General features: G+C 45.2%; 1 protein-coding gene across 5 annotated transcripts in view; it reads left to right on the top strand.

Moving 5' to 3' along the window:
* LOC308200867 (uncharacterized protein) overlaps positions 1 to 16,274 on the top strand; it is a 104,802-nt gene extending 88,528 nt beyond the window's left edge. Inside the window, exons 21-27 of one of the 5 annotated variants that reach the window (XR_013955882.1) lie at positions 265 to 406; positions 1,053 to 1,175; positions 1,861 to 1,929; positions 6,430 to 6,507; positions 6,669 to 6,794; positions 7,772 to 7,904; positions 13,423 to 16,274. Coding sequence is in view for 1 of the 5 variants with exons in the window: in XM_080607310.1 (XP_080463436.1) it covers positions 265 to 406; positions 1,861 to 1,929; positions 3,048 to 3,078 (242 nt within the window). In the remaining 4 variants the exon portion in view is untranslated. The other 4 variants (XR_013955884.1, XR_013955883.1, XR_013955885.1 and 1 more) reach the window with 4 other exon arrangements.
* Positions 16,275 to 19,891: the final 3,617 nt, after the last annotated feature.

Here is a 19,891-nt window from a genome sequence, read left to right as displayed (position 1 = left end):
GCAGCAGTGTAAGTTCAGGAGAACAGTCACTGGAGCACATGTGTTTTTCCCTTTCTGGTTTGATTCTAAATGTTTAAATTCTCGTAATTTGGGTCTCTCCTTGGAACGATTGTGGTGCTGAAGCCATCCTTAGCTTTTTGGAATTTCCTTTGTCATCTTGTTCTTGTTTATATTATTTTTAGGACTATTTAGAGGAAAACATATTTGTATTCTTCATTTCATGCTGCTTGCTCACCACCTGAAATCCTCATCTGCTCTTTGCAGTTCCCAACACAACTGTGAGCAATATCCCGAACAGAGCATTCCAACTTCAGGTGGAGAAAAGCAACAGAAGCAGATGGGCTTGTAAACAGCAGAGAGCCGGCTGTCCCACAGAGGTCCTTGCAGAGCAGAGAGGAGCAGAAGGGTTAGTAAACACTGAGCAACTTTCATTTTCTGGGCAATGTCAATAGCTGAAATGTGATAATCTGGGGAGGGGAGGACAGCATAGGAACAGCAACTATCATATTTTGGCACAGTCAGCTATTCCCAGCAGAAGCTGTTCATGTCAGAACTTGTAGCAAACTGGAGAATATGGGAAAGGTGGGGGGGGGGGTATGTTTTCCAGCATCAAGGAATTTGTGGGTGAAGGAAACAAGATTTCTATCAGCCCTTTTACACTAGCATTTTTATCTTGGTTTCTAAAGAAATATCCTACTGTTACTCTGTCATTCTTCCCTTCCCTTGAATTACTTTTGAAAGTGTCAGTCAATCAGAGTGATACGAAATTCCCACGAGTTACCTGAAGGTTTGCAGCTGAGTGGAGGGAAAAAAAAACAAATTGCCATCCCCACTAGTGGAAGAAGCCCCACATCCGCTGGGAGAAGCAGCAGCAGCCAGCTGGCCAGGCAGCACACGTGTTGCTCCGACCCAGCATGTGCTGCCAGTTGTCCAGCCAAGCACATGGAAGTGAGCTGGAAGCGAGCTGGAACGCTGTGGGGAAGGGCAGGGGGGAAGATGATCTGTGGGATCTGGTTCCCTAATAACCGGGCTTGGGTATTTCTGCTTCTCAGGGATCCGCGTGTAGCTGCACATATTCCATTAGCGGAGTGCCGGTGAAGAGAAGCAGGGTGCATCAGCCCCGTGCGGAGGTGTGGGGAGCAGCTCTGTCGGTCCTGCTGCCTCTGCTCTCGCAGGTGCGCCACAGGGACGGTCACAGGGGAGCTGGGAAGAAAAGCCCGGCGCTGACACAGCCTGTCAGGGCCTCCAGCCCAGGTGATGACAAACCTCCGAGTGCTTCTAGCTGCCCCTGAGAAGCAGCACATGAACTGTTTCCTGAAGGAATACAGATCCCTGGCTGCATAAAGGCTGGTTTTCCTTGTCCTTCGCTCACCCTGTGTGTAATAGAGCGTAGGAGTGATGCAATCAGGCATACTTCTTCCCTGTTAGAGGGCTGGGGACTCCTTCTGTCTTTACTTTTCTTTCATGCTTGGGCAGGACCCTCTTTCCTGTCATTTCTGGCTGCTCTTTGCTTACCGATGAACCCTGGGGGGTTCGGTTGCTTAGTTTAGAGCCAGGAAATGAATGAAGAAGGGCAGGAGAAGAAAGAAAACAGAATAAGGAGGCTTACTTCCATAGTTTATTGGGCCCAGAGAGATTTCTGTAAACCACATGGTATCAGGTGTAAAAGAAATGAAAGATGATAACCAACGCGGAAGAATGGAGCAGCCCAAACCTCCCACAGCCCGGTGAGTCTGCAGAAATGTTGGCAAGGCTTAAACAGCAATTTACTGTAGCTGCAGGCAAAGAGCATCCCCTCCACCTTGTTCGTGTCAAGAAGAGGTCCTGATTCATGGGATCTGTTTTTATTTCCTCTGACAGGGAGACTACTGTGGATCCTGAGGAGTCTAGCAGTCACCAAGATAAGAGACTTGTGAAAGATGGTTCCAGGTGAGGATTTTAGAGAGATCTGTGTTTGATTTAAGGTTGAAGAGTTGATATTTCTATTGTTGGTGGGGATTGGGAGGGGAGATTACCAAGTCCCCAAGTCTTAATGTAAAATGCTTAGAATCTGGAACAGATTGCCAAAAAGACACTTAGGGATGACTAAATGCACAAAGCAACTTGAATACCCCTACCACCAGATATCATCCAGTCCAGGATAAAACCTCTGAAATGGGCAGCACTTATATAAAGTACATATGTCTGGGGACTCAAAATACAAGAAAACGGTATCTGAGGAGGAGGAGATAACACTTTCTTCTCTGTTTCCTAGGAAGGAAAGAGAAAATGCCAAGTTACTTTTTTTTTTTTTTTTTTTTTTTAACTGACAATGGACAGGAATGGACTGCTCAGGATTTTTTTTCTGAGCTGGACAAGAACCACTGCAGGTTAAGATGATCCCCGTAACCCGACACAGTGGGCTCACTTCATCCTGCCACAAGTGGTTCTGGCATTTCTAGCGAGATTTGCAATTCTAAGAAGTAACCTCAGAGGTTAATTGAAGTCTGAAAATAAGTTTGTTTGGTAGATAGGCTAGAGGAGTTTAATTACATGTTTAGATCTGTGTTACTTTAACCATAAATTTTACCTGGGAAAGGAAACTGTGGTATTGGGAACAACAGCTTCAAGCAGTTTGTATTTGGAGATGGAAAATCATGGGGACTGGCAGATGGAAATGAGCTCTGAATTAAAGGAATCTCTTTGTTTTGGGCCCAAAATAACTGGACTATGTGTAAGGCCTGCTTTTCTGAGGATGGGTGCTCAGCAGTTTGGTGACAGGCTGTCAGAAGGAAACTATCTGAAATGCAGGCAATACACGTCTGGATTCTTTTTTGCCTTCTTTCTCTTTTATGCCTGGTATGTCATATTCTCCATGCAGTTTTCCAGATCAGAGTTACTCTTCCACTTGTTTCCCTTTGCCTCCTGCTGAGTCAGTTCCTTTATTTTCTACCATTATTTGTACTGTAGTCACTCCCAGAATCTGGGCAATCTTCCTCAGAAGTCTCCTTGTCTCCCAAGCTCACCGCCAACTCTCCCACTAAAGCTTTTCTTTCTTTGTTCTGCAGAAGAAGAAAAGGCCAGGAAAGTGTGCCGTGACATCCATTCAGGTGCCATTGCCCTGTAATTCTTTACAAACTCGATACAAACGTATAGTCACTGAGAAGTGCTACAGTGAGATGTGTAAAGGCTGAATTGGTTTTAGCACATGAAAGGGAAGCAAGTGCTGTGGCCTGGTATCAGGCACTGAGTTCTGGTTTTGGTTTGGACACTGACTCACTCCCTGAGCTTGGGGAAATCGTTTCCCTTCTCTGTGCACCTGTTTCCACTCCCCACCTCTAATTGTCTGTCTGGTTAGGCTGTGAGCTCTTCAGGACACAGCCCATCTCTCGCTATGTGCATGCACAACGCCTTGGCACAATGGAGCCTTGTCTTGGTTGGGGCCTTAGGTGTTAAAGTAATACAAACAAGAATAAAAGGTATGCCCAGACAGCACGGCAAGCTTCCCAGACATGCTGCCCTGCAAGCATGTCTGAAACCCGATGTGCTGGGAGCTGTCTCTGTTCCCAGCCCTCGGCTTCTCTCAGCCAGCCAACAAGGCATTAACCAGTTCCAGTTGCAATGGGGAGGTGAACAGGCATGGTCCCAGTTCTCCTGGGAGCCAGGGTGAAATCACTAAGCCCATTTTGCAAACTCAAGCAGCGCCCGATAGGAACCCGCATCCCGTGCAGCCACGGACCTGCCTGGAGCTTCGCCACCTCCCTGCAGGTGAAAAGCTCCGCAAGCCAGCCTGAGCTCATCTCGCCCCATTCGCAGCCCGAGTCAACTCCAATTTGCCAGCGGAGAAGTGAGCAGGAACATTTTCTCCTTTCCTTCCTCGTCTGAGGAGCTGCGTGCGTGCTCAGGCTTTTCTTCTTGCCTTTCTGCTTCTGCATAGCCCCTTCCTCCAGTGGCTTGTTCATTCCCAGTGCTCCACCCCATCTTTTGCTTTCCTCCCTGGTTTGAGACAGCATCTCGCTGGTCCTGCCTCACACTCGGTGAAGGGGTATTAGATGGATTCCCCACAGAGTATAAATTGAATGGAGAGAAGTGGCTGGTTTCCCAGCAATAATTTATCTGATTAAAAAAATACTCCCCGAACTCCCCCCTCCTCTGCCGGCCCTACACCCCCTCCAAAAAGAAGACTGGCACTCGGGCTAGTGTTACAGCTGCATTATTCAAATCGCTGGAAGGGGGATTTAGATGGGAAAATGACTGTCAAAAGATGGCTCTCTGGGGAAAAAAGCGGGAGCTCTGAAATTTGGATCATGGGTTGGTGTATGGAGGAGGCAGAGAGAGTAAATAATTCTGAGTCAAGTACCTCTGTGCTTTATAGCTGTGCCCTCATCTAACAAATATTTTACAGATAGGCAGAGAGGCATCTGCTCACACACGTGTCCCTGCACACACCTCTCATAGAAGAAGCCATCAGCAGCAACTCCGGGGCAAAGCAAGCTGCTCCTCCTGGTCCATTTTTTGCCTTGATTCAGGGCTCATTCCAAATAAAAGAAGAAATCCACTTCACAAAATGTGTGTCTTCTTGTTTGTTACCTGTGCAGGTTTTATTCCTTTCAAATCAGCGTTATCCAAGGCTGGTAATTTTTGCCTCCTGCCGAAGCCAGCGTTCCTTTCCTCACATAGGTGGTTGTAACTGGGGAGCAGAGGAGTCACTCTGCCACCCCTTTTCAGCACAGAACCGCAGTGTAGGTGACCTGAACTACGTCTTCCCGGCCTGTCTGCATTTCGCTGTTGCCTTTTTCTTTGAGGGAGAGAGGCAGGTATTTTAAATTTCATACTGCTTCCACAGTACGGAGTGATTTATAACAGGAGCTACCTTATTAATGTCAAGGGCAGAATTGCTACCGACATTCAAGCTGCAAGAGCGTATGAAAATCATTTAGTTAGCTGTGGCACGATCCCAGCACCGAGGGCTGTTAGCTGATGTACATTCCTCTCTGTGCTCGCGGCCTCGGCCGAGCCTGCCTGATGGTTTCAGGGCAGTGGGTGAAACATGAACGGGCCCATTCTGAGCTGCAGCTTTGCAACCACGGAGCAACCTTAAGCCAGTCACCAGGGCTCAGGTTTCCTTGATTTTTGACAGGAGTACTACTCAGACAAAACCTCTCTGCTCCTTCTGGAGGATTTACACTGCCACAAGTCTTCATTTTTTCCAGATGTTTTACCTAATAAATCAAGGAGTCTCATCAGAGGATTCGAATCCAAAAGCTGTTACCATGACTTCAAAGGCACAGACTGGAGTGGAAAGAAGCAGTGCAGACATTTTATACCAGGCTGTAGTCACCGATCATGAATATACACTTTGGTTCCAGGATTCTTCTATGGATACCAAAACTCCACTGTGATTAAATATAATGGTACTGCTCTCCTTCAGCCAGCCTTTGCTGAAAAGGAATTCAATTGAGGCACCCGCAGGCTGCGTGGCTGGCAGAAGTGGTGCGCAGTGACACAGGGTGCGGCTGGTCCAGGTGAGCTCTGCCAGCCCCCATCCAAGATGAGGGACAGTTCACTCGTGTTTGAACTCTCTCTGGCCTCTCAGGTCAATATATGGCTGCGTGTTTTCTGTCAATGCTAGTTTAAACTATTTTCATGTAAAGGGTTCAGACTTCATATTCTTCAGATGTTTGGGAGAGAAGAAGATAAAAAGATTGCATGGCTGCAAAATACGATTGTGATTATTCATGCCAGTTTTTTCTTGATCAAGAATGTAACTTTTTTTTTTTAATATAGCAAACCCTTCCTTTTTACAATGGTGTCTTTTTACATGGTGTCATTTTCTTTCACTGTTACATTTCTAAAGATAAATGCTCCAGCATTTGAGAAACTGTAGCATTTGTGTTTCTAATTACTTGATTGCATAGTGTACTGCAGGATAGTGTAACGGAGAAAAGCAGCTGAAAACAGAAGGAATGTTCCTGCAGTAGGTCAGCTGAAGACCTAAGAGACTGCAGTTTGGTTCCCTGCTTTCTCAGAGAGCTCTGGCATAACTCCAGCGGGTACTTGCTGCAGGTGATGTGAGCAGAGCACTTGGGTTGTGGTACCTGAGGATTCTGTTACTTGAATAAGTTGTCACCAAGGGGCTACACTAATCCCTGTCTTGTGCTGGTAGTGTGTTAAAAGCATGCAGAGGGCTCTTAGTGCAAAGCAGATGTGTGGTAAACTGCTTGTGGGTCAAATCTCTGAGGGAATCAGGGACTGTAGTACCTAGAGTGCTATGAAAAGACTGTGCAGCCCCCAATAAACACTATAATTATGTAAAACTGACTTGGGACCTGAATTTACTCCAATTAGACCTTCTTCTATGTGTCCCAGGTAGCAGTGAGCAAGAGGGCGTTTGGTCGTTCAATATCCTTAAACCAGATCTTTAAAAAATCCCCTGTGGTTGCCCAGCAGGTTTTCATAGAGGATGTTTCAGTGAAGGGGACATTCTGCTGCATTCTGGTAGAAGGCTGTCAGAGCACGCAGAGCCAGGTATGTATCTCCTAAAAGCAAGTTCAGACTAAAAAAACAAACCAAAACAAAACAAAAAACACAACTCATCTAAATATTAATAATAAAATTACATTTATCATGATACAGTTTGTTCCTGCCACAGACTTCAGAAAAATTGCTGCTTATCTTCCCTCCCCCAGGATGCTAAAGCCCAGCACCACAAACTGACATGACTGCCTGGGATTGGTGACATCTAGAGTGATACGTGTTGGATCATCAGAAGAGAGTGGGAGCAGCACAGCTTGGCTTCGGGAACCTAAAAATAGGTACTATCATTTCTGAGCTGAAGCCTCCCTCCTCTTTCCCCACCCAGCCCTGCCTGTTTGGCACATGCAACACATAATCGCAGTGTTCACTGTGTACCAAAGAAAAGCCACATTCCTAAAGCAAGCAGTGCGTTAAGTAGTGGACACACTTTGGTGGCAGGGTATGTTACAGCATGGCTCCTAAGTTAGTATCAGTGACAATGGTTTGCAGATTTTCTGTTGGCAATGAGTCTAGGAAAGTATACAGCTCATCTGCTGCATTTCCATGTGGAAAAGCATCAGCAATGTTCAGAGACGCGCCATAAAATAGGGAGCTTGAATTCCTTTCACTGGACAGCTGCTCGGATACTTGTAATTGAGTGATTGAGTGATGAATATAGCACATTTGATTTTCCTCTGGATCTTTTCTCTCTTTATTGTGCAGCTCTGTGAATCTCAGTCGTGCTTTCACCTTTTTTTTTTTAATGTCTACTCTCTGGAGTAGGTATTTGTCAGCTTCTGCCAAACCCCAATAAGCTTTTTCATTTCAAAAAAAACAGTTATTCAGGAAGGGTGAAGTTTGATTCACAAAGATAGCTCTCTTTGAAGATGTCTGCTCCTTTGGTAGTGACTGATTTAAATGGGTTCCATTTCAGTATGCCTGTTATGCTGTTCTCAAGGCCACACAAAGGAGGAGGAATGGTGTGAGGCCATATAAATCAGGGTTTGTTATAGTGAAGTCAAACACAACTGCACCATGGGGTGTTAATAGTGAGCAGGCAAGAAGTCAAAAGCAAGTCAGAACCAACTAACAAAAGCCACAAAGCTAATCTGTCTGGTTCTTGATGCTTCCCAAAAGTGCAGCGTCTGCATGCTCACGTTCTGTTCTAGAAGGAGCTTGGGGTGTTAGACTGATCCATATCACCTTTTCAAAGTGCTCCAGTAATTGGTTGAGTATGTTTGGTGTAACATCTTTGGCTCTCAATTTCTCCCATCAGGGAAGATCTAAAAATGAAGCTACGTGAGCACATCGCTAGGCCAAGTCTTCTCATACTTACTAGCACCAGGCTCACTCCACTGAATGAGCTCAGCTGAAACGGTGGTGAGGACGAGCATGCTGCTGGACACATGGTAAGGGACCTGCTGGACTGCACTTCCTTTGAATAGTGCATCGTTGTGTGGAGGAAGAAATCTGCCAGTCTTTGTGCATGCAAATAAGAGTTTCCTCCTTTCCAAGCAGTGCTTTGTGGGCAGAGTGGAGGGCAGCCAAGAAAATTTAACTAGATGGAGAGGTATAAAAAACCTTCTAGTGCACAGCTGAAGAGAAGGCTCTCGAGCAGTGTTTCCTGTATGCTTGAGGACAGAGATATCACACGCACCAGCCCCTTTCTTTAGAAAGCTTTGTCTTTGACACAGCTGCTGCCATAGGCCCAGTGTTGCATCCCATAGTCAGGTCCTCACAGAATGGGATTTCTGCCCTGGGCTTTTTTCTCCAGAGCAATGGTCCTGGTGACCTCTCCTTACATGCAGATCATTTATGTGTAGGTTCATTGTGGGTTAAATCCTGAGGCTTTTACTCCACTGAGTTCCTCTTGAAGCCCATGAGAACTGCTGGAATAAGAAGTGGATGAAGATCTTGGTGCACAGCCTTTGGCGAAAGTGCCAGTGCATGTGTGTTTCCCTCTTCCTCAGTCCCATAGTATAGGAGCACTTCAGGTATTTGGAAGTCTCCCTTCACTCTTTCCTTCACCTGCTCTTGCTAAGACTCAGGGCTGCGTGCTGGACCACGAAGCTGGAAGGCAGGTGTGGAGCTCGCTTGGCACCGCCACACATGGAGCTTATGTGGGGGCACATCTTTCTCTTCCAGAACGGCTGTGCCATCTCTGCAGCGTCCCAAATACCTCATAGCCCAGAAGAGAAACTGTGCCCCAACCTCCTGAAAAGTACTGAGCTGTCAAGCCAAAAAGGAGCTGTTAGTGCTTTAAAATGGGCCACGAGGCTTCCTTCTTACAGACCGAATTCAAGACAGTGGAAAGTTTGAGGGATTGAATGTAGCTTGTGGGCCGGGATCGTGTATGATCGCATGAGTCCATTGGACAGACTGCAGACACGTGCGTGCACATGTGCCTGCAAGCACATACCACTGTGGTTTCTGTATTAGTTTTTGTTATTTCTCAATATTCCCTTTAATATTTAATGTATTTATACTGGTTGCTGGCAATTACAGCAGTGAGAGTGCTGACTCTGGTGTCCCTCTGGGACATGACATTGGCTTGGGACAGCACAATGCTTTCCTGTGGGTCTGCGAAAAATGTTCTGTCCTCTACCCACCAACCCCAAGAACATTCCTGGCTCCTCTGATAACGTCCTTAACTGCAGCACAGACATAAAGAATTTCATGTAGAGGAGCGACCAGACACTTCCAGACTTTCTTTATTTTCCAGGAGTTCTGGGTCTTTAGAGCCTATTTGTTGTAGCTCTTCCCAGCAAGAAGGACTTCAGCTGTCTCAGTCCAGTACCTACAGTGTCTCTCCATTCCACAGATCATGTTTTTGGAAAAATTTGCATTTGGCAAGACTAGCAAGGAGGGAATGAGAGTGCAGACCAGGACAGTCTGGCATAACTGTTGTGCCCTGACACAGTTCTTCTGGAAGACAGAAACTGAAACAGGAAAGGGAGAGTCCTGGTAGGGAGCAAGAGCTGGGTGAAGTCCAGGAAGGAACAACATAGGGTGCTGCAGGTCACAGCTGAGCGGAGCTGACAGATCTGGCAAGGGTGACACAGGAACGTGCTTTGGCTGAGGTGCAAGGGTGCAGTTTTGATCCATGGAGGTGGTGCGTTGGTGACTGCAATGGCCGTGGGGGAACGATGGGTCAGGAAGGGCTGAAGTCCTTCAGCTGGAGAGTGCCAGGTATTGGCCAGCGGTGTTCACGTCTCCCTTTAAAATCAGGTCAAGCAGAGTCCAGATTTCTCCTGCTAAGCAGAACAGCTGTATTTAGGAAGCTGCGGCTCTCACACAGCCAGTCTGTCTGTGGGAGCTGGGAGCGCTGGAGGGCAGAGGAGGGGACGCACTCAGACACAATCTGTGTGCACACAGGTACCCTCCAGCTTGCTGCACAAAGCTGGATTTTGCCTTTGTGAACATTTGCCAATTATAACATATCATGTGCGTCAATAGTGCCTCTAACTTGCCTTAATACCTTTTTATGAGAATAAAATTTGTTCTTATATGGTGCTTTTCATGCTTGAGGCAGTTCAAAGCGCTTCGCTAAGCACAGTAATGAGTTAGATCTGGGGAGCGCAGTGATTGTGTAGGCAAATACAGGGACTATTATGTGCTCTGCAATAATTCACAGAGCCGCCTATGCTAGAAACTGTTTTATTTATTGAAGGGAGGAATGTTGGCTGGATCTCGTGGTTGTCCTCTGGAAGATTTTAATGATCTTTAGCTTCCATACAGAAAGGCACCTCTGAGAAACTGGAGCCAAGAGACCTGGCTTGAGGAATGACACATCCAGCTATGCAGTGCTGCAGCTCCTGTGTCAGCTGAGGTGTGGGGCCCAAGTTCAGTTGCAGCCCTTGAACCTGAGATATACCTTTCTCAAGCATTATACATCTCTCTAAATCCTAGCAGTACCCTCAGGCTGTCTCTGTTACTTGATGTTCTCTTTTAGCTTACATTTAGTTATAAAATATATGGTTTTTTTTGAGCAGGACCTTCCACCCCTAGGTCCTGAAGACGGATTGCTGAGTTTAACAAAGACCTTGTGAAACACCATAGAAGTATTGCAGTTCTCCACAGGAATAAAGGGAGATTTAAAGCTAGATCCAAACATCTGAAGTGAAATTTGCACAGAATTTAGGCACATAAGTCCAAAGTCATGATCCTGAAAAACCTGCTCTCAGCGCTGCATGCTACAGGGGCTGTCTATACATGGCAGACTCTTCATTTTCAGCATTTTAACTTCTTCCCCTGCACCAGACAGACCTTTCCTGCTGACTTACTGGCCGAACTGTTTCTAGGATTTCTCCCTAAAATGTTTGGGTCAAAATGAACTGGTCTGATGGAGGAGGGCAGTAGCTGCTTCCACTGTCCTGGCTGTTTGTGCTGGTAGTTGTTACAGGTCCAGGGGGCTCTGGATGTGTCTCGCAGGTACTGTTATATTTTTTCTGCACTGTATGGGTGATGATGCAGCACATGTTCTCAGTGCCCATGCTGCGGGAAGGACACCAGGTCTTCATGACTGCATTCTTCAGGGGAAGAGACGGCATGGGGTATGCAGGCTGCTCCCTCTGCTCCCTATCCCTGGAGAGGTTTGCCATAGGGTGGCTTGGAGGAGAGCTTTATCCCAGAAACCCTGTGCACGACTGCAGAAGACCACATGCAATCCAATCCTCAAAGTAAATTCATGTATTTTCACATTTTCTAGAAGAAAGCCCCAGGAACCCTACCTAGCACATTGCCCTGAGCTTTTGTGGGCATATGCTGATGGCTGGGGAGCCCTTTCTGCTAGGTAGGCCTTGATGTTGGAAAATGTGCATTACCCGCTTCTGCAGTGTTTCTCCAAAGGGAGCCAGCTTTTTCTTACTGCTGTATGATTACAGAAGCCTAATTAAGAGAGCAAGTGGAGTCAAACAGGAAGATGCTTCCCTCTAGGTGCTGTTTCAGCATACACATCTTCAGAGGCTCATTGCTTACACAGCGAACTGGCCTGTGCAGCTTCGTGCTTTTGGGCTGTTTGAGTGTATTCAGCCTACCAGAGCGTTTGCCATCATGGTGTTTGGTGTCTCCTTTGTACACTGCCTCAGTATTACACAGCAGAACAGTTTAAGACAGTTTCTTCAGCCTTTGTGATACCAGGAAGCATCCTGTGTTCAAGGACAGCCTTGAGACTCCTCCTGAAGCTCCTATGAGGCCACTTACGCTGTACCTCCTGTGAACAAAGAGGATTTGCATGACTTTTCACATCTCCCGCCTGCCCAGTGATTTGTGGGTTAACTGTGAATAACAGTCATTACCTCTCTGGAGCTCAGGGCACCGAGGGCTTCAGACTGCACTGCAGACAGGGCAACCCTGCTGACATGAATAGAGCTGGTCTATTGGGAATGTAAACAGAGTCTGACTTATTATTGAATTAACTTCCTAGCAATCGTAGGGTTACGATAGAAAGGTATCACTTCAGGCTACTCTGGAATGGGACGGGGGTTAGTAGCTTGAATTGTCCAGAGCAAAACTACACCCGGCTCAGACTGTAAGTAAAGACTAATAATATCTCTAATTGAAACCAGACAAAACATTCGAGCAGTCAGCCTACAAGTGCTTCACAAAAAGTGGAAAGCAAATGCTTTTTGTATAAGCATTAATCTTTATGCCTCACTGGGGTCATAAGCACTAGTAAGAGTGCAAGGAGAGAATTCAGCTTGGTCAGCACTGATCTGTAAAGATCTATGTCCAGTTTTGCACTTAGTTCTGTTTATCTGGGGCTATTAATTAGCTGCTTTCAGTTTCCCTGTGAGGATCTGTATGTTAGATCTAGGGAATGCTCTTGCACATAAAGATCTGTCATTGGTTGCTTGGGCAGCTAAATTGGGTAGACAGTTAACTGCTCAAAGGTATCTTAACTTCGCATCCTTTTCTGCTAGGGCAGGAATACTGGGGATGACTTCAATCTTTTTGTAATCTCCTTGTACACATTGCTTTTCTAATTTCATGCCTAGGTATGGCATTTCCATTACAAAGGAGTTTTGTTGGTTGAGCTCTGCTGGTCTGGGTCTTTCAAAAGCTGATCAGAGCCTTTGGTCATGTGCTTCTACTCTTTTGCCGCAGAACAAAACATCATCTACACAGATCCTAGGCTATCAAAGCCCATGAAACAGTTCAAGTGCCAAACACAACCCAAATGGCTGCCTGAGAAAATTATGTCTCCCATAGGGGCTGTTGAATATGCACAAACGTATGCTCTGTTTTCCTAACGTGTCTGTCAGAACCCTGCTGATGCCTCCAGCAGAGAAAAATATTTGGCAGAGTCCATTTCCCCCCAAACTTTACTCCTTGCAGGAAACAGAAAATGATTTTTTTCCTATGTATTTATTTGTGCTTAACTGTAATCACAAAAGGTTATATTTTTCCCCTTTCTCTGGTGACCCACGAGTGTCCAGTTGCTGTCAGTTCTGCATTTCCTCTTATCTTTCACAGAGCTGTGAGCCTTTTCACCCTTTCCTCTAATGTCTGCTGTATTCCACATGAGAATTTTACATAGGATGTGATCTTTATGATGGGTGGGCTCTGTTTAGGTTTATTCAGCATCCTGTGCAGGCTTCCCTGTTTAAAAAAAAACAAACTCACTATTGTTCAGGTGCTCTGATGAAGGTGTTTTTCTAATGTAAACAAGGCTTCTCAACACAGCTATATAGGCTAATTTTTCAGGCTATCTCTTTTGGTGTCTGTTGGTTCCCCATACATTTAACATTGGATTCATTTAGTTAAAAGATCTCCTCTGTAAGTGCTGACTTTGAGCAGTTTCACTCACTTCTGACCATTTTCAGGAGTCTGCTTGTAGCTTTTGTTTTAGAGCTAATTACTGCTGTTCCTATCAATGCGTAAGTTGGTGCACAACTTCTAATTAATTAATATCCCTTTATCTTTCAGGCTGTGGATTCCTCACCTGTGTCACCCTACCCACTCTGGGACCATGAAGTACTCCAAATGGGGATTTTGTCCACGCTGACTGCTGAATTGGCATTCACATGTTCTTGGTGTTATCACTTGAGTTCCCCTTTCTTTTTCCAAAGGTGGGGACTGGTTTCTGTTGCTCACCCCACTGCCCTGTTCCATTGCCTGTGTTTTTTTGCAAACTGCTTCTGAATGCTGCAGACCTTTATCCTACTCCGCTCTGTTGCAGACTTTCAGATTATTGGACCTGCCTTCTCTCAGTCAGCATTAGAGTAGACACAGAGACTTTCCAGTGCTGTTTTAACAGATTGGTTCACTAAACTCAGACCCACGGTTTGAAAGGTGGTCTCCAAGTCAGCTGCTGGCAGTGCAACAGATCCAGTACTGGACTTACTATTGCTCATGGTAATTGTGAGTCAAAAATCTACTTTGGAGCGGTTTGTTCCAAAACCCAGTCAGGATCTGGTCTATTATTTGAGTTCAGTTTGTCATTCAACAGTGTAAATACATTATCCACGTTAGAGAATCATAGAGCTTTCTGTGCTCAGTCCTTCTTTATATACATCAAATCTGTTATTTTTAGGTGAAATGCATGATTTCTTACATATGTCACGTCTAAAACAGTCCGTATTGTTCACCTGCATCAGATGAAAATCAGAAAAGCCTTTCCTGCGTCCCAGCTGGCTGGAGCCAGGAACAAAACTAACTTCTTCATCTGCCTGGCTTGGAAATTGCTCACAGTGAGGAATTTGTCTCACACAGTGTTGGAGTTCTCACTGCTCGCTTCCTGCAGCAGGAGCCTGGGCACAGCATGTGCTTCTTCAGGAGTCTTCTGGGGGCACTGTATCCCCATGGGGTATTACATTTGTCAGAAACTGTATGCAACACTTCAAAAAAAAAAAGAGAGAGAGAGAGAGAGAGAGAGAGAATAAGAGACTGGGAGTTTTATGTGAGTCTTTTTTTTCCTGATATTTCTCTTCGGTATATTTTTGCAGCTTTATTTTTAAGCTAAGGATTACACATGAGCTCTGCTCTTTAGTAAAAACACACATTAACACCAGTAGTAGCAGTAAACATCAAAAGTGTGTCAGTAATACTGTGTCTTCTCCTACGCTGTCTGCTCCAAAAGTAACACTTCCTAGAATGACCTGGCAACAGAAGTATTGGCTCACGGCAGATATCGTGACGACAACCCCAGAATGACCAGGTGACTGTTACCTGTTATCTGGTGAGTGGCTCGAGGTCAGAAGGAAAAAGCTGGACTACCATTTGATAGGGTGGCTTAGACAAAACTAACAGATCGTGAAGCAAGCAGCAGCCTGAAAGAAGGCTTTGGAGGCAGATTGCAGCCATTTGGGGCTAGAAAAACATTAGATTCGTGAGAAAGCTTTTCTTCCTCTGTCAAATATATCTTATTTGTTACCTGCCTCAGAGGGCTTACATCTGAAAAATGCCATTTCTTTTCTTCCTGGAATGTAAATGTTCATTCTAGATGGTATAGACATAAACCTCAATTTCTCTTCAGCCCTCAATGGAGGTTTTTGAATGTGGAATGAGAGTCTTTTTGAGAAATGGATTTCTTGGTGAATAAAGCACTTCTGTACTTTCAGAAATGAAGGGTGCTTCTGATAGCCTTCACTTCTTTCTCTACTGTTTCTCCTTTTTTAGCAATGTGAGTTTGTTCCAAACATCTGAATTCTCACTGGTCTTTGGTAGCGATCCTTTTTAGCTGAATGCCTTTGTGAGTGTGAAGGCATTTTGCTTTTACACAAAATGTATGCCACCTGCATAGCGTAAGAATATTTTCCTCCCAGGCTACCTTGCCAACATGTACCTCACACTACACTGAAGGAGGACATGCCATTTCAACCCTTGGTCCTTCTCAGATCATCCTCCCTCCCAAAAATGTGCATCAGTGGAGGGGGAAGTAGGTGGTGCGACAGCCTAGGCAACATTTTCTTACAGTGTGGTGCTACCTGCTTGCTAGGAAGTGGCTTAGCACCTTCACCTCTTCTGGGGCAAGGCACGTGACTGCCAATGGGCAGTGATTTTCCAAAACCACTGATCTCTGTTGGTATAAACTAGTAACCTCATTTAGTTTTCTGCAGTTCCCACTGCTCCCTTTAAGTGTTTCTGAATGTCTTTGTGTCTCTCTTGGACACAAAGTCACATTCTGACCTCTTTGAAACTCATTTCATATTTCTTAGAATCAATAGACTTCAAATGCAGTAGCAGAAATACCAACTGGTCAATAAGTGCAGTCAAGTTATGTTAGAAGTAAAAGCAATGTGTTGTAAAGGCAACATTTTCCTAAGGAACTGCTATTCGGGCATATTTGTTGTTTCAATTAGTCTGATTTAGTGGCTCAGTCAGGGGGCTGCAGCCTGTAGCACTCAGACTGTAATTTGATTTCTAAAGCTGCCGTTCAGGTACTAAGGAAATAAAAGTGTGTGGTAAAACCACATTGTGACAGCAGACGTACAGCCCCTGATGTGCTTAACGTGCTGCGGATCTGTCAGGAAGATACAAGGGTTCATGGCACGATCACCCGCATTTCGTACCCCGTCAGAGTTGCATGTTTTGCTCTCCTGGCTTTGATCACTGGTCCCCTGGGAGGAGCATGGAGCGGTGGCAGAATGGTGGTGTTTTTCCAGAACTGTTGCCCTGAAGGGATATTTAAACGAAAAAAGAAAGTAAAATTAACGTGTGTGAAAAGTGCCAGATTGACAGCCTTAGCAAGTAAAACACTTTACCTATTTGAAGGCTACCCACGTTTTATCTGCTCGAGCTGTCAGTGCAGTACCACTCCTTAGCGTGAAATGTATTCTTTTTTTTTTTTTAAGCTGTCCCTTTTTTCTCCAAATTGCTCAGTCCTGCATCTGAGAAAGATTCAGACAGTACTAATGGGGGTAAGAAGCCGGACTTCTGAAATCTAGGAAGAAACACTGGCAAATTTGCCCTGCTTTTGGAGATCCTTGAAATTTGCAGGAGGCTAGAAATGATTTTACAATAAAATTTATGCAGAATGTTTCAAGGCGTAGCTCTGCTTTCAAACTAGAAACTGCTGGGAACAGGAGCTTGTTTCTTAGCAAATCAGGGCTGTATCACTGCTGTTACTCTGCAAAGAGACTTGCTTGCTCTCCTCTATGAGCTGCGTAACCGAGCTCTTGTCTGGACTTTTGCAGCGTGCTCAGATGCTGCAGCATGACTCCCTGCCTTTCTTGGCAGGAAGGTGCAACATTTGATTCTCGCTTATAGAAGTAACATGAAGTTTGAATCTGAACACCTGAAATATTCCAGCTGAGTCCAGTTTAAAGCTACCATCGTCATATCCAGAAACTGAGCTCCATCCTAAAGGTGGGCATGTGTCCCCTGTGGGGTCACCATGTTCAGCTTCTCACAGATCCTGGGGCAGGAGGTCACTGACAAAAGACAAGTCCTCCAGGAGAAATAAAGACCAATACAATATCTCTTCCATAAAATGTCCATGACATTTTTAGGAAATTCCTTCACAGAATTTGAAAGAGTGATGAGATTTTGAGTAGCATTCTAACAGAAGGGAGGAGATCCCAAACTTTAAAGGGATACCTTTAGTGTATGAACAAGATAGTTGCTCATTACAAACAGGACTGTGTCCCAGTCCAGATCTGTGGTCTGGATGTCAGTATTCTTACCTGTTTCTGCACATCATTGTCCCTGTCTTCACTATATCATACTAATGGTGTGTGCCATTGTTCCTGAACTGTTAAATTCGTGGGCTGAGGTAATTTTGTTTGTATTTACTGTACTGTCACAAGGCTCTACTAACTGCTATTCTTCAGTTTCTGTGGTTTAAGATGGGGATACCTCAGTCAGTATTTTCCAACAGGGGCTCCTGGAACATTTATATCTATATCTTACCTTCAGTTTTAAAGATCTAAAGCACTAGTGTGAGATACAACCCAGCCATGACTGACCTATAGCAGCACTGGACACTTACGGGAGCTGCAGGTATTGATGCAGCAGTGAAATCTGTCCAGTTTCAAGTTTTATCATGGAATCACAGAATGGTTTGGGTTGGAAGGGATCTTAAAGATCTTCTAATTCCAACCCCCCCATCATGGGCAGGGACACCTCCCACTAGGCCAGCTTGCTCAAAGCTCTATCCAACCTGGCCTTAAACACTTCCAGGGATGGGGCACCCACAGCTTCTTTGGGCAAAAGGCTTGAGACTTGCTCATCTAACTCCTGCTGAGCCATTTGCTTCTCACGCAGGTAATGTGGCTGCTTCTCCACTTCCTGGACTTCACAAACCAAAGGCAGCTGATCAGCCGCTGGGCAGTGGATGGGTCCCAGAGCTGGAGAGCTTCTCTTCCTTTTGTTTTTGGCCTTTCTACTTTTTTTCTCTCTGTTTTGCATTGCTCTCAGACCACTGCAGTCTCACTTCCCCACCTTTCCTGGCACAGAGACCAGGAGAAAATGTAGTAGGATTTACATGGCGTTGAAAGACTAGGACTCAAGAGATGTGAAATATTTCTTTGTGGTGGACCTGCTGCACTACCTTCAGTGATTCATAACCCCTTCCCTTGGTTCGGTTTTCCTCCTAACTTCTCTGAGGAAAGGACCTGCTTTTATTGTGTGATCGTACAGTGTCTAATACAATAGGACCAACCTCAGGTAAGACCTTTAGGCACTCCCATTATACGAATGAGAACAAGATTGTTGGTGTCAGTAATTAACATTCTTGTGGGATTGTTGGAAATGCTTTGGGATAAACACCACCTGGAATTCTTGCCTGGCTTATGTGGTTTTTAAGCTGCAGAGGAGGCTGATCCTGTTCACAGGAGAGGGCATGGATTGTCTGTCTCTTCTCTTTCTGGGTGTGGAAAAAGTCTTTCAGTCCAAAGACGCATTACAGCACCTCAGTGAGAAGTGGGATGCTGGAAAAGCAAGAGCGTTGTCGGTGGGGAAGAAGAATGGAGGCTCAGTTATCAGCGTGGCTCCACAAATGATCTCACCTGAGGACAAAGACTATATGACAACGACCAAAAGAGAGAGAAAAACACCAAACTAAGTGTCGCTGATAACATTGTGAATGCCTGTGGCACAGTGTCATCCCATGACAAGCTTCCAGAGATGAAATCTGGCTCTGGTTAAATGGATGGCAAAACTCCCACTGACTGCAGTAACATCAGGCTTTCCCCTTGGGGTTGCCTGCATTTCTCTGCTTTTGAATGCCCAGACAGCCGCATCCCACATCATTATGCACGTTCTGATAACAAATAAATTATTCTTTAAAGCATGGATTGGATTCAGTAAGCCCTGCATTTTGGATTCTAGGTTCCCTCTATCTGCACCTGAAATCCCCGAATAAACAAACACCGGATTAGATCTGAACAGCAACTCTGCTCAGTAAACGAAGCCATTAAAAGCATTTCACACCAACTGCTCTGCTCCTATTTCAGACTCTGTTAAACACAGAGTCGAGCTAAGGAGCTCAGTCATCCTTCTCAAACTTCCCAGGAGACTAACTGTAGTTATTGGAAGGTCTGCCTCCATTTGCCACCCTCCCTAGCTCCAAGTGAGGAGTCAGAATTGTCCAGCTGTTGACATCAGGAAGGACATAAATATGTGCTGGGGTTAGAGGCTTTCTGGCAAATGGCCTGCTAACCTAGAATTTGCTCTGCAAAGCTGGGAGGATGACTTTTAACCTCTGAGCAGTTTGCAAAACCACATCGGTGACCAATAAATACGAAAAATTAAAAAAAAAAAATCTAGTCCCTACTGAATGATGGAGAACATACCTCACTGGGCTCTGTGGTGCTGCGATCAGTATGAAGACCAATGTAGGCATAAGCAAACTGGTTGCCAGAAGAGGTTTGTGGTTGTTGCTCATACCTCATACACCAGGGAGGCAGCACTGTATATTAAATTTAAGGTGAGTACCTCATAGATGTAAATCTTAATGAGTCACGTCTTTGTGCTGCAGCTCCTTCTTACCCCAAAATTGCCTTAACCAGCTGTTTGAGGATGCCCAATAATGGGAAATTCTCTAGATAACAATAAATTGGTGTAACAGTTCTGTGCCACCTGACGTCCTGCTAAGCACTAGAGAAATAATGATCAGAAAAACAGACACAACTAGAGCACCACTGACCAGTCCAATCCTAATTTCATCGCTCTTCTTGTTGGCAACAGATAACCCAGTGCAATTTACAGCAGCCCTGGAGTGTACAGTAGTCCTCTGTGCAAGCCTCGTGACTGGGAGTCACAAAAGGTCAGTGAAATTGTCTTTGTTCCATAACCTTGCGTCTGTGCCGAAAAGCAGTAGGTTGGTTTGCAGTAGGAAGCACCTCAAGCAAGAGAAAAAAAATTAATCACTGAAATTAAGGTCCTCCCCTGGATCTCCCCTCTGGAGAGTATTCTCTGCCTCCATTGATCATACTCAGACTCCCAAATAAGGTAG

Source organism: Anser brachyrhynchus (genome assembly GCF_964034855.1).
Source record: "Anser brachyrhynchus genome assembly, chromosome: 11".
Classification (NCBI taxonomy): domain Eukaryota; kingdom Metazoa; phylum Chordata; class Aves; order Anseriformes; family Anatidae; genus Anser; species Anser brachyrhynchus.
Note: the sequence above shows the minus strand (reverse complement) of the source record. Positions and strands in the feature narration are given on the sequence as shown.